At 45.4% G+C, this 13979-nt stretch overlaps 1 protein-coding gene across 1 annotated transcript in view; it reads left to right on the forward strand.

Annotated features, from left to right (window-relative positions):
* LOC138503179 (glutathione S-transferase 3, mitochondrial-like) overlaps window positions 1-13105 on the forward strand; it is a 91948-nt gene extending 78843 nt beyond the window's left edge. The window contains exon 4 of the mRNA XM_069622726.1: window positions 12739-13105. Coding sequence (XP_069478827.1) covers window positions 12739-12839 — 101 coding nt within the window. The 3' untranslated portion in view covers window positions 12840-13105. The remainder of the gene's footprint in view (window positions 1-12738) is intronic.
* Window positions 13106-13979: the final 874 nt, after the last annotated feature.

A 13979-nucleotide genomic window follows, 5' to 3' on the forward strand; every position in this document is an offset into this window, starting at 1 on the left:
TGTAGACCTTGGAAATGTCTGCCACGAAGCCACGGTGTGCTTCTCCATATTGTTACTGCGGCTTATGGCGAAATCACACATGGCCTCATGCGCCATAAACAAAATTGCATAGTTGTGGACGTCCTATTCTGCTAGTTGTTACTCATGTTTATCCTTTGCTACTCCTTTATATTCTGCTACAGAATAAGAAAACGTGTCAACTTGTACATTTGAATCCACTACACTAGTTGAATAAGGCAGACATTGTAAACTCCCTCCACCCCCGTGGTAATAACCCACAATGAAATACTTTCCCCAAACACATGTGCCCAGCAAATAGAATGTTTTACAAAAACCTAAGCATATATGAATGCTGTCATCCAGCATCCTACTTGCATTGGATTCGTACAGTATCCAGTAGCCTATCTAATTCATAACGAGCTTCTAGAATGTTCCTCCAGTGGAAGTGTGAAATACAGTTCTTCCTCATCCAATATTGCTCCCAAGGCTGCTGAAACCTGTTTCAGATGTATCTTTAGTTCTATAGCCAATCCTATCACCAGTATCCGACACTGCATCACCTTCTTGTACTAACACCAGGCTCCACTTCAGCCAGCTGGCAGTCCCCAGCACAGTCTTGGATGACTTTACTCACAGGGGTCGCTCTACTACTTCTGGGATCTAACAGGCCGCAGCGTCCGAGGGCTTGATTCCGGTGTGCGTGCTGAGGACGGTTTTATGTTGCCATTATACACCACCCTAAGGTTAGCTGGCAACCGCATGAACATTTTGAGTCCACGTGCCCACCCCACCTTGTCAGCTTGCCAGCATCTTCTGGAGGCCTGCACCATCTCGGAAGGGTCTGGATAAAATGTGAATTGTGTCCTCTTTGTAACATTCTGCTAGCTTCAGGATGGTGTACTGGTCTCTAAGGTTCAATGGCTGAGTGATTATTGGCGAAGTGAGCACCTGGGACCAGCCTTAGTCGAAGGTATCTGGAAGTAGTTGTTCAACAAAGAGTTCCATAGAGCCCTGACTGCTTGTTTCTCCAACCCCTGTGATCCGGATATTGTTCATCGTTCATAGCTAAAGCAGTTTTCAGAAGTGCTTACGTGTTTCTAATATCCAAAGGCACAGTAGACATACCACTCTCCACCGTAGATCTTCTATCTTATTCAGTGTCCAGATGTGCGCCATGTTTATCCATTCTGGCCTTCACGTGGTCTGTCTTGCGGTGGAGGGAGTCTGTTTTTGCATCGCAGCTGCTAATCCCAGCCATAAACTGGAGCAACATTCGGTTTTATTTCAAGATTTTATCAGAATCTTACCCATTAGCAATACAGGCTCACTGACTCTAAATCCATTGTTGCAGCAGTTTTGTATTTTCATTTTTATTCTTGGCAGCTCCACTACTTGCAGAGAACAAGAGTTTTTGCTAATGCTTGTCAGGTTTGCACATGTTTCCGCAGCTGATTTCACCACCCACCCTAGGGACCAGAGCCCCAGCACTATAGTTGTCACAGTGAACCCTTATCTGCTTCCTTAGGATCCCTTCCACTACGGGCAGGCGTTGCTCCATACCACAATGCCTGTCTCAACCAGCCCAAAAGAGGACTACTGTAGCTGCTCCGTGGGCCAAGGATCCAGCACTCCGCAGCAGATGTCTGCTCCGGGGGCCATCCAATTACTACAGCACACAGATTGTGCCATCGATCCTGTGGCACTGAGCATGGGATGAGTGACACACAGCCCGACGACTATAGGGGTTACCACGTAGGCCGCCGCCCAGTCACTCAACGCCAGCAGGAAGGGTCTTGGCAGCCAAGCCATTCCACTGCACTAACCAGGGCACAAGCTCTCCTGACACTCCGAATTTATTCAGGATATTGCTGGGAACAATGGAGCTCAGAGAAGAGCAGCCATCCTGGCAAGGCTCATCGTGTGAAACGCACTAATGCCGAGCATGGATCGGGGAAAATGGCAGGGGCCTGAATAGGAAGCAGGGAGCAGAGAGCTTCCAGCTAAGACCGGATCAGAGAGACCTGAATGGGAAGGCATGTCCTAAAAAACCATCTATGCAAGGAGTCGGCCTGAGCAATTTAGGTTCTCCTGTCCTCTGAGTCATACAGGAGCGCTTCATCACCATGCTCTTGACTCAGTGAGGGGTGCTGTCCCGGAGGATTGAGCTGCAAGCGTACATCAAACCAGGAGGTAGCAGCAATCCGATAGAATGAGAGTTGGAGGAAGTTCTCCTGAGTTAAACAACATGGGTGGGGGGGCAGTAACAGTTTGGAGGAGCAGTGGTGGAGAAAAGGTGGTCATCTGCCTTGTAAGACTAGGTCCGTGAGACAGGGTGCTAAAGAGCCAGAGGTCCTGACTGCTGCAGGCATCAGTAGTTGGCACTGCAATGGCAACAGCGCCTACCAAACCGAGGGGGCTGAAATATGGCGATATCAAAAGCCTAATGCAGGCGCAGGAAAGTACCAGAAGGAATCGCCAACAGATAGCGGTATAGGTTCACCCTCCGCTGGCGCATTTGCCCACAGAGGATATCCCTGCTACCAAAATGGACTGGCGGCTATTGCTAACGTAGCTAAAGGACATAAAAGGGTGTCAGGCCTAGCTAAATCTCTAGCTGACCTCGATAAGCACGTGCGAGTGGCAGAGAAGAGGGAGGAGGTTGAAGCCACGCTGTGTAACAAAGCGCATGAGCAAGCAGAGATGGCGTAAAGAATAAAGGGCTCCGAACAACAGATGGAATTTGTTGTTAAACAGCAGGAGGATGCGGAAAACCGAATGGGACAAAATAATGTATGGATACGAGGCATCCCAAAGAAAATTGCTGATGCAGATCTGGAGAGAGATGCAATGGACGTGTAACATTACACTCCAGTTAAGGGAATATTGGGGAGGTTGGAGAAGCAATGAAGTCCCGCCTGTTACAAGAAGTTTAAATGGTTCTTGATTGTGCCACTCACACTCTTATTTAACACCATTGTAGTAAAAGTCTCAGGCTCAGGAGATATGGTGCAATCGACCACTGGTCTGGTGCTTAAACCAGGATAGGACCCATCTCGCTCCTGAATTGCGACGCAAAAATATATGCCAAAATACTGTCTGTTAAATTATAGAGGGTGTCCTGCCTTGGTAAATTCAACAAGCATCAATCCTGCATGGTTACAAGTCTGGTAGTTTAGAGGTATTTAAATCCCTGGTAACCTTCCTAGATCACAATCTATTTTTTTGTAAAGGAGTACATAACAATTGAGGGCCTTAATATGGCCACTTTCTATTGGCCTATTTTATTTGTTTTTAAATAGAAAAATGCTCAGGGTGCTTTTTTTCTGAGGCCTGATACAGTGGGTAACTCAACATTTGTGCATAAATATAGTGAAAAACCGCATTAGTGGACAACATTAAAGACCATTCCGAGTAACATAACAAGTGATAATTCATTGTTAATTTTGTCAGTTCATTCTAATTGAGAGCATATCGTGACCAATCCTGGGTCAACGTCACTATTAATTGTATGGAACATGGTTTGTTGTTAAAGGTGCTGTCTATTTCCTAGACTATAGAATGGGTTGCCGAGGCTATGGCCAACAAAACACAGAAACCACGGCCGGACCCTGCTCTCCAGGATCCATATGATATTAACAAAAATGGTCACACCAATCAAGATAGGTGCTCGGATTAAAAAACGACAAAAGTAGGACCACAAACCATCAGTCCCCCACCATTTCTAACCAGTCAGAAGCCCCACACACCAACACTTATACTTTAAAGCAGGCGACTTGAAAACGCCTTAGGAGTAAAGCCGGCACTCCTCTCCTCTGAACAGAGCCTAGCCAAAGGAGCAGGAAGGCCGCTAAGAGCCAACCAATCCAAGGCCCAGATGAAGTCGCTGACATCAGCCGAAACGTCTATAGTCTAGAAAAAACTACAACACCTTTAACATCCAACTACGTTCCATACAATTACTAGTGACATTGACCCAGGATTGGTCATTATATGCTCTTGATATGATGAATAATGAATTGACAAAACAAACAATAATTATCACTGGTTATGTTACTCGGAATTGTCTTTAATGTTTTCCACGAATGCTATTTTTCTATGTTTATGCACACGTTGTTTACCCACTTTATCATGTATCTGAAAAAGAGCCCCCCAAGCATTTTGTAAGGGGATGCTAAACATATGTATTTAAAAAGAAATAGGCCAATTGAAAATGTCCATAACCAGGACCTCAATTGTGATGTACTCCTTTAAAAAAAAAAAGATTTTTGATTTCGGAAGATTATCAGGGATTTAAATACCTCTAAACTATCAGACTTGTAACCATGCAGGATTGATGCATGTTGAACTTACCAAGGCAGGACACCCTCTATAATAGAACTGTATTCCCCCTAGCTTCTGTTAGTATACGGCCACCCTTCCATTTCCAAAATGCTAGCAAAGTGCTTAATGATGGTCCTCCCAGGAATAATACACCCGGTTCAGACTGGCTTTATCTTGGAGAGGTCCACTTATGATAACAAATGGAAGGCTGTCAATCTCATGGACTGGGGGGAGGAGATTGGGATAGAAGTTACCTGCAGTGATGCTGGACACCAGACGGGCGTTCGATAGTATAGACTAGACTTACTGCACTGGAGGCGTTTTGGCTGGGTCCTGGGTTTAGGGGTATGATCCTAGTGAACTTCGAGTACCCATCAATGAGGGTTAATATCCGTGGGGAAGGAGGAGGGGGATCCAGGTTATATCAATTATAAGACTGCAACATAAGGTAGCTTTATATGCAAATGGTGCCGTCCGGTTTATGGGAAATACGGGTCGGGCGCTGTCTCTGGTAGAGTCTCGGGCTTCACAATTAATTATGAGAAATCTAAGACCTTCATGTTACTGCGAACCCTGAGGAGGTGAGCAGTTGTTAAAATAAATTCCTGCTCTGATGGGTTGGGGACAGGTGGAGTGTTTGGGAATGAAATGAATTATACTGACCTGTATAACGCTAATGTTTCAGATCTCTGAAAGTCACCAATTCCTTAATCGAGGAGGTGGGATTGCCAGGATCTTTCTTGGGTTTTCCGAGATGGCGGCAGTGAAAATGATACTTTTGCAAAGAGTTCTGTTCGTGTTCCGTGCCCTTCCGATCTCTTTCCCGACGACAATGATTAAACGCCTTCAGGGGAAAATAGTTAGAGTTCATTTTGAACAGGAGACGTCCCAGAATCTCCAGAACAGTTTCGACTAAGGCCTCTCTGTTGGGAGGATTGGGAATCCCAGACATAGGAATCTACTTATTAGCGGCCCAGATTACCCCTATGCTGCAATGGTCCAGCCAGCAGGGAACAAAGCGATGGAGAGATAGCACAAGGCTACAACTGTACCGCTGAGTGATCACCCCTTCTTGGATGGGGTAGGGGGATTTATTGGGGTCGACTTTTGGATACAAAGGACTGCTCGATTAAGTACTGGTACAGAGCCCTGAAGAGCCGGGGGAGTGCCTTCTGGTTTGGGGGCTATTATCTTTGGTTGGCCACATCCCAAAGATTTCTCCAGGAATGTCTAAAGGGAATCTAGAGAAATAGGAAGAACATGGGACTCTCCAGCTGCATGATCTCTATAAAGATGGAAGTCCCCTGTCATACTGTCAAAGTAAATTTAATATTAGGGATCAGGAGAGATACGAATATACCTAGATTAGACATTAGATTGTGAACAGAGTGGTGCGTGTCACAGGGAAGTCTGATCCGGAAAGGTATCTAGTTATATCTAAGGGAGTGAATTGAACAGGGGCGGATCTCTAAATTGTTGGACGCGAGGCTAAAAACCTCGGGGTCCTCTTCGACTCCACACTATCCTTCTCTCCTCACATCTCTGACGTCTCTAAGAAGTCACACTACCAGCTGCACTACCTCCATGAGTATTCTTCCTTTTCTCTCCTTCCCTCAGAAGCTCTGTCTCCAGAGCGCTGGTTCTCTAGGCTGGACTACTGCAACAGCCTCTTCCTAAATCTGCCTGCCTCTACTCTCCGCCCTCTGCAACTCATCCAAAACAGGACTGCGACTTGTCCTTGGCCTCAAGCCCAGGGATCATCTCTCTCCAGGAATGAAATCTTTGCACTGGTTCCCAGTGTTGGCGAGGATTAAGTTCAAAACACTCGGACTTCTGAGGCCTGATGCCTCAATACCTTCAACTATCTCTTCCTAAAAATCTTCCTTCTCGAGCTCTTCGCTCATCCTCCAACTCCCTCCGGGTCAGTCGCTTCTCCAAGCAACGAGTTGGTGATAGATCTTTCTTCTGCTTGGGCCTCTCTGTGGAACAGCCTCCCTGCCTCTCTGAAACTTGAGGGGACCATCTCTGGTTCCGGAAGCACCTCAAGACCTTCCTCTTTGCTTCTGCTTTCTCTCTTCCTCTCCCCTGACTGAAACTGCACTGATTACCTGGTTACACTCTGATCTCGGGCCCAGGTCCTCTCCCCGCCAGTTGCACACCAGCACTGCCCCCCCCCCCCGGCCCACCCCTGACAACCCTTGCACGCTGGGACTGTCTCTGTATCCCTACAGCCCCTTACGAGCGCTTGCCACCAGCTGGCTGCACCATTTATTTATTTTACTGTTTATCCTATTTACTGCACTGACTCCCCCCCCCCCCCCTTCCCACTGCACTTTCCCCTTCCACCCTCCCCTGCACTTGTGCGATCTAGTAAGATCGTTGTATGTCTTCCTTCTGTTCCCCCTGCCTTGCCTCATCGCGCCTTGAAACACTTGTGTATAAATGTCATGCTGTGAATCGGAGCTGGGATTGACTATTACACAGAAGGACTGGGGTCACATCTAGGAAAGGGCATATGGAGCGTCTAAATGCAGTAACATTAGGCAGACCATGTGTAAAAATGTGCTATAGGTGGTCTCTCACTCCCCAGAGACTGATATCGCTGCAGCTTCTTCACCATTATGTTGGAGGGAATGTCAGGAAGTGGGGGACTTCAGCTATTTGTGGTGCACCATGTAGGAAATCCTAGTGCATGTTAAAGATATAACAGAAATCCAGCTGCCTTTGGACCTGCTGGTATTGGTACTGGGTAATGTTGTAGAAGGGTCCCATCCGATGATAGGAGAAATGGCTACACTACTGACACATCTGTTGAATGTGACTCTACTAACTCTGGCCCAGTTTTGGAGCTTGGAGGACGGCCCATTAATGGCAAAATGGTGGATACAAATACAAGGGGTCCTTACAATTGAGAAGATCACAGCTCTGGCTAATGGAGGATTCCAGAGGTCCATGCAAGTATGACGCCCATTTCAGGAACATGTAAACGAGAGAGAACAATACTATTACAAACCTGGACTACTGCAGAATCTTGTTATATGGTGAGGGGCGGGTGATTGGGCAACATTCAAACGAATAATAGATGGTGGGGAGGATGTATAGGATACCTTTCTTTGAAACCTAGGTGTTGGTGGTTTAGTTTAAGTTGGTAATTGTAGGTTGTAGCATGCTACATAACTTGCGTCTGGTCTATGAACCAGGTTAAAAGAGCAAATAGAAGGAAATGCATGTCATGCGTTGCTGAAAAACAAATAAAGAAAGCTTGTAAAAACGAAATGATGCACCAGTCACCCAAATTGTTTTCCAAATGTCTCTTCTCATGATTAACGTAGGCACGCCCACAAATGCACGACTCCAGTAAAAATACAACCCGCTGGGTTAAAAAGGCCAAGAGATTCTTGCAAGGGTAACACGTTTTAATTGCACAAAAATAGTTATGCCAGCAAAGAACTCTGCTGCTCAAGAACGTTCTGATGAAAAATGGTACAAGCAGAATGTTATAAGGAAAAGAATAGTCATCAGTGACGTAAACAAATACAGTAAAAACCTGCATGGCTGGTTGGTGAGACCTTTTACGTGGTCAGCCTGCTTTATAGGCGATTCCAGGCCATTGGCTCCAGCCCTGTCCGTCCTCCCATCACATGGTGTCTGCTGGGCTCATCTCCAGGGAAACAGTCGAGTTACTATGTATGGCAATGCTGCTTTATTACTATGCCATGCACCTGGGAGGCTCGGGGACCGGCACAGGGGGGGGGGAGTCTTGAGAACAGGCTGACCCACAATCTTCACTTCATTCTGTATCGCACCATCCACACCCAAGGCTTCTACCTTTGCTTTGGACTATAATGTATCAAGCCGCTTGAGCCATGTTTTTGTTGCCTTCCGTCCTAGACTTCAGCCTCTAACGCATCTGCGAAGCGTAAGAGCAAGTACTGGCAATTTATGCCCTTTCGACTTGAAAATCCCACTTCAACTTCAAGCCTCGGATGAAGAGCCAGTTAGGCTCGAAACACGTGTCGGGCTGACCAACCATACAAAATAAAATACATTTCTGTATTCAATAATTGCATTTTTGGTGCAGTGTTTCTGGGACCCTTATGTTCATTTCTTCAGCAACGTGGTAGTGTATTGGTAGTACACCCACATCCCCCAGACACCCGCAGCCTCATTCCCTTTGGTATCTTTTGTACAAGCGCTGTGGACATTTAGACTTTTTCTGCCAATTCTCACTTCGTTACTTTACATTTTGCATAGTATTGTCCATGTAGGACCTCTTAGCACGCCCCCTTGGCACATCGCTCACTGTATTCATGGGATTTGCGTACTCTAAAGTAAAGCGCCTGGTGGGGTGGCGATAGGTTAATCTCCTCAACACTTATAAAGCGCTACTGAGACCCAAAGGTATCCTGGTGCTAGGGTCAGATAAGGAGGCAAGAAGATAAGTTACTGATTAAAATATGCAGCAATGGATCAAAGGCAAGAAGATAAGTTACTGATTAAAATATGCAGCAATGGATCAAAGGTGAATATGGAGGGAATGCCATAAAACGTGGGCAGCAGTAGAGAAAGCTTTGCCGTCCACGGTAGATTTACGAAAACGGGAACTTGTAGCAAGAGCTGATTTGATGAGCAGAGGTTCCGAGAGGGGCAATGTTTAGTGATTTTGTGACGAAGATTGATGGCTCCCGATCTATATTATGCCTTATGCACCAAACACAGACTTTTAAATTTGACACAGCAGTCAATCGGAAGCCAATGAAGCTTTCGAAGTACAGCAGAGATTCGGGCAAATGTAGGTAACCCCATAACTAAGCAGTCGGCTGTGTTTTGAACCACCTGAAGGTGGTGGATAAAGGTTTTGGGTTGTGCAAACAAGGTGGCATTACAATAGTCCAGTACTACCATCACCTAAATCCACCCCACTCCCCCCCCCCCCCCCCCGGTCTCCTCTGCCCCTCTCCCTAGGGGTATTGGGCTCACTCTGCCTGTTTACATCACTTTCGGGGTGACATTCTATACCCCTGTTTGAAGACCTCGGATCGTAGCACGTATTTCTTGCTTTCTCATCCTCTTCTCTTCCTATCGCTTATTTTTTCTTCTGGTGATTTTAAAATTAATCATTTGCCAGCTGTGAATTCACTATTACCCAGAAGGCAAGAATTTTCAGAGGGATTAAAAAACCTTTTTCTTTTATGGTGGATCGTCCTAGAAGAAAGCCGTTGTAGCCCAACATTTGTCTGCTGCCTCCTTTGGCTTGTGCCCTCAGTTTTGTGCACTCTGGAGTTGGTCCTCTCTGGAGTTGGTACTTTGTTTTTGTAGCTATGACCAGTTATTTATTATAATGTTCGTAGCCTGGCAAAAATGTGCAGGAAGGAGCTCTTGATATACCCATTGCCTTGTATAGTCCTGATCCCCAACACCACAAAGGAGTGACTTTTACACATCTGGGTAAGGCTGGAAGTCTGCTTACTCAAACAAAATAACCATCTCTGTTCATTCTGAAAAGCTGAAGTTTGCTCTGCTCCCCTTGATATCTCTAGGGGTATATTTGTATGGTTTAGAAGTGTCCTCTGACTGGATTACAGCACAGCTGACCCCTTTTTGAAGGTTAGGGTTTGGTTCAAAACTTATTTGAAGTGATGAAGAGGCAGCCTCACACGTGGATTTGTTTTTGATCAATCTCTGAACCCTACTGGACCGCCCTGTTTATTTTGAGTACTGGGCTATTCGGTGGTGCTAAAGTGCCACTTGTAAGGCAAAATTATTGCACTGCAGTACCACTAGGAAGAAATGACGTATGAGGGACACAAAGCTTGTAGGTGTAGTTTGGTTTTTTACCCACCCATTTATTCCCATAGCCATGCTAATCCTTATGACAATTCCCACCCACTTTCCGCCCCCCCAAAACACATCCTCCTGGTATCTCTTTGAGCTAGCTTTATCAAGCCATACCATGCAACCTTTTGTCCGCTGTGCCTGCCATTGTTTTTTCAAAGCAGTCTTCTGGACGTTACTTAATTGGAGCTGTAAACACGCTACTGGTGTAATAATACATTTCTTAGCCAGATCTGTCTTCAGTCACTCAATTTAGAGGCACTAAGATCCTTTTTAAAAACAAGCCTACCGTTTTGGCTTAGTATTAGGAATTTACTGGGCACTTCTGTTATATGCCCAGGTACTCCACCATTTTGCAGCTGTTGCCATTAATGGCCAGTTAATACCACTACTGCAGTGCCTGGCAAATGCCTTTCCCATGCCTACACAAAAAACAAAACTGTTGGCATTGCCAATGCTAGATATACATATTTTCTGTACTGGTGTGTAGGTGCCCGTCTTGGGAAGTGCTGTTGATCAGCGGCTGAGTCTGTCGGCAGTATTCAGCACCCCTTAGGAAGTAAGTACAGTGTGCGGCTTTAGATGGAGGGGGAGGGTTGTGACTGAAAGTCCCAGGTGAACTTGTACCTCTTCCCTGAGCTCCCCCAAAGTACCAGTCGGGTGGAACTAAACGCACTCCCTAGCCAGCAATTGGGACCAAAGGTGAAACGTGAAAAGGCTACGCCAGGCACTTGGCAGCTGAAAAGAAAGCCACAGATCAATTATATACAACATACAACCTGTACCCTTTATGGTGCCCGCTGCATAGGAGACGCACATAGTTCGGAAGATGGTGGATTACAATGGGTTTTGATCCGCAGCCTGATGAAAACGGGGCAATCTGTCCCGAACTGCACAAGGGCGCAACTAAAGGAAAAGGCAAGGAAGTCAGAAGTTGCTATAGGGTTCCACCAGTTCTGATAAGTAGAAAATGTCAAGTGATCCAGAATGTCTCAAAACCAAAGGGGAAAATCAAAAAGAGGTTCCAGGAAGTCACAGTCCAAGTCCCAAAAATGCAGATGAAAAGCCAGTTTGCCAGAGTTTCAAGGGGAAACCCAAAAAGAGCCAAACAAGAACAAACGCCACTCGTACAGCAGCTGAGAAGCACTTTTGCAACTTTGCTGGCTTCTTATATACTGCTCACAGTAGGTAGCTTCCAGGTTTGCTGCATCACGTGATCTGCCAGTATCACATGACCACCTTGCTACTCCGTCGTGGTCGGCGCACCTGCCTGCGTAATGCGGCTTACCCAATCTGGAGGGTTGCCGAGAGCAGTGCCAGAGGTTAAGATTCATTCTAAACCTTCCAGCCATCACCTCTTTGTTTTTGCTTTGTCACCCTGAGTGGGACAGTATTCCCAGATGTGGGTCCCGTGCCTGCTGGGCCTAGAGACCCAAGCTACTCCTCACTGATGAGGCCCAACAAGGCTGAAACATGTTTGGGGATGCTTGTGGTCTCGTGCAGAAGGGATGTGACCTAGCAGTTCGGGCTGGACTGCCCCTTTTGGGGTAGGACCAAGCCTGATTTGCATTTGGTCTTTCCACTTCTTTAAAGGCTTGGTAGGCGAAGAACGATGGTCTGGAGGGTTGCCCAGAGCAATGCCAGAGGTTAAGATTCATTCTAAACCTTCCAGCCATCACCTCTTTGTTTTGGCTTCCCCAATCCGCCATTGCAACCTCCAGTCATTCCACGGGACCGAACGGAAGCCCAGCGCTCCAGGCAACTGAAGGGAGCGCTGTCGCAGCAGGCAGAGCAAGTTGGGGTGTCGACGTAAGCACATGACAGGTACCCCTTTGTAAAAAGAATGAGAATGCCAATAGTGTTCAAATACACGGCATATATTCAAAGAATTGATCCATCGCTGTCCAGATGTTTCGCTTACCGCCACTTTCCTTCTGGTGGCTATATGATGACCTTCCCTGACACTGCCCCACTTTTTATCCCATTCAGCCCCCAGATGGTGAGGGCTTGTTGACAATAGTGTGGCCACTGATTAATGCAGCAGTCCTTCTGAGGTGATCCCCTGCATGTAGGGGATTTTCAGAAGGAACCAATGGTGATGGTTGCAAGCAGTTTGCCGTACACATCCAAGGTATGTTTCTTCACCCCAGAGCTTAATATTTAAACACATGTATTTGTATATAATCTTTTTTTCTAGCTACAGAGAGAACCTGTTATATGCTCCAGAGGGAATGCCTTTGACATTGCTTTGCAAGACCTCAAAACATGCTGCAAATATTTAGCATCCTCTATTATGTTGCCTTTGCTTTTCTTTAGCATCGACAAAGGCTTAATCACAGGACTTGGTTTGCTGACCCAGTGACGTTTTAAAGTATAGTCTGTGTTCTAGGTATCCTGAAAGAATATGTTCGAGAACATATTAAATGTAATGCATGCTAATGTAGAATTATTTCATATTAGTAGGTTTCATTTAAAGATCTAACCGCATTGTGCTCTTTCGTATGTATTGTTTCATATTTCTATATTGTAAAAACATTGCGTCAGTTAACCTTTTTATTTTGTTTTTCCCCCTTTGTTTTATAGATCCACAGAAAAGAATGCGGGGTGCCTATGGCTACATAGGTTTCTTTGGCGTCATTCTTCTGACAATAGCATCTGCTTTGCAACTGCTGGGCATTATTTGAGCACACTTGAAACTGCATTTTAGAGCTTTTTGTTCCAAAATGCCCAGCCATAAAAGTATAAAACCACTTATTTGACATGTTTGAGTTTCTTATAATGCCATGACTTCATTCCATTTTAATTTACCCACATCTGACCAATATTTTATTTGTATTTCAAACCATGCTTGAAGGTGTACCACAAACATTGCTCCTAGATCATGTTCCATTTTCTCCTTGCTATTGTTAGAATCTTGGTTGCCCGAATAAAGATTTCTTAATGAAAAGTCTATCCATTTTTAAAAAAAATTATTTATTTTTAAAATGCCTGCATAATAGATAAATGTAAAAACCAGAAAAGAACATAAACTCTAGAAGTATGTTACTGCAGGCCTTTTAAAAAGAGAGGAGCAATCTTTGACCAAAGTAAGCGAACATGTCCCATCCGATTTGTATCAAGTGCATATAAAGTGGCTTCTTACTACATGAATGATCACCTAAAGGAAACGAAAACTGATGTTTAGTTGGTCCACATTCTCACTGATCAATAATCTTTCTAGGCAGTCTCTACTGCAAAATTAATCTTGCTCTCACTTCTCCACACTCCATTAGCTACTGAGTAAACCCATGTAAAGCTTTGACCATGTGAGATTCAATAAGGGTAGAATTATGGTGTTTGAGTAGTATCTTCGTTAGTGTGTGTAAAAGCGACATGCAGATTACAATGTTTATTACATTGGTCTTTTAGGCAATATGTTGGCTTATCCATAATTATTTTATTATTTGCTTGTTAGGCGCTTATACAATAAGAAAATACTGGTTAAAAAAAAACGCCCACAGGGCATGGAGGGAGCAAGGGTGGGAAAAAAACATTAAAAACACAATATTTTAGAGCAGTGGGGGGGGGGGATTTAGAGTGGACAAACCTACTATGCCTTGTATAAGTATTGAGAGTGGAAGTGCAGCAAGGAAGAGGGAAGAGGGGGGGGGTAAGTGCTTAGAAGACTGAGCTCATGGGTGAGCCACCAATGAAGTGCCAGGAATGTTGAGTGCTACACGGAATGGGGCCGCTGGAGGTGTAAGTGCGATCCTTCAGGTGCGGAGGGTGTGCAGATGCAATTGATGCCAGAGCATCTGAAAAAGTGTTAGGGGGAGGGGGGTTCA

This window comes from Ambystoma mexicanum, chromosome 11 (genome assembly GCF_040938575.1).
Source record: "Ambystoma mexicanum isolate Mex_15411 chromosome 11, UKY_AmexF1_1, whole genome shotgun sequence".
In the NCBI taxonomy this organism is placed as follows: domain Eukaryota; kingdom Metazoa; phylum Chordata; class Amphibia; order Caudata; family Ambystomatidae; genus Ambystoma; species Ambystoma mexicanum.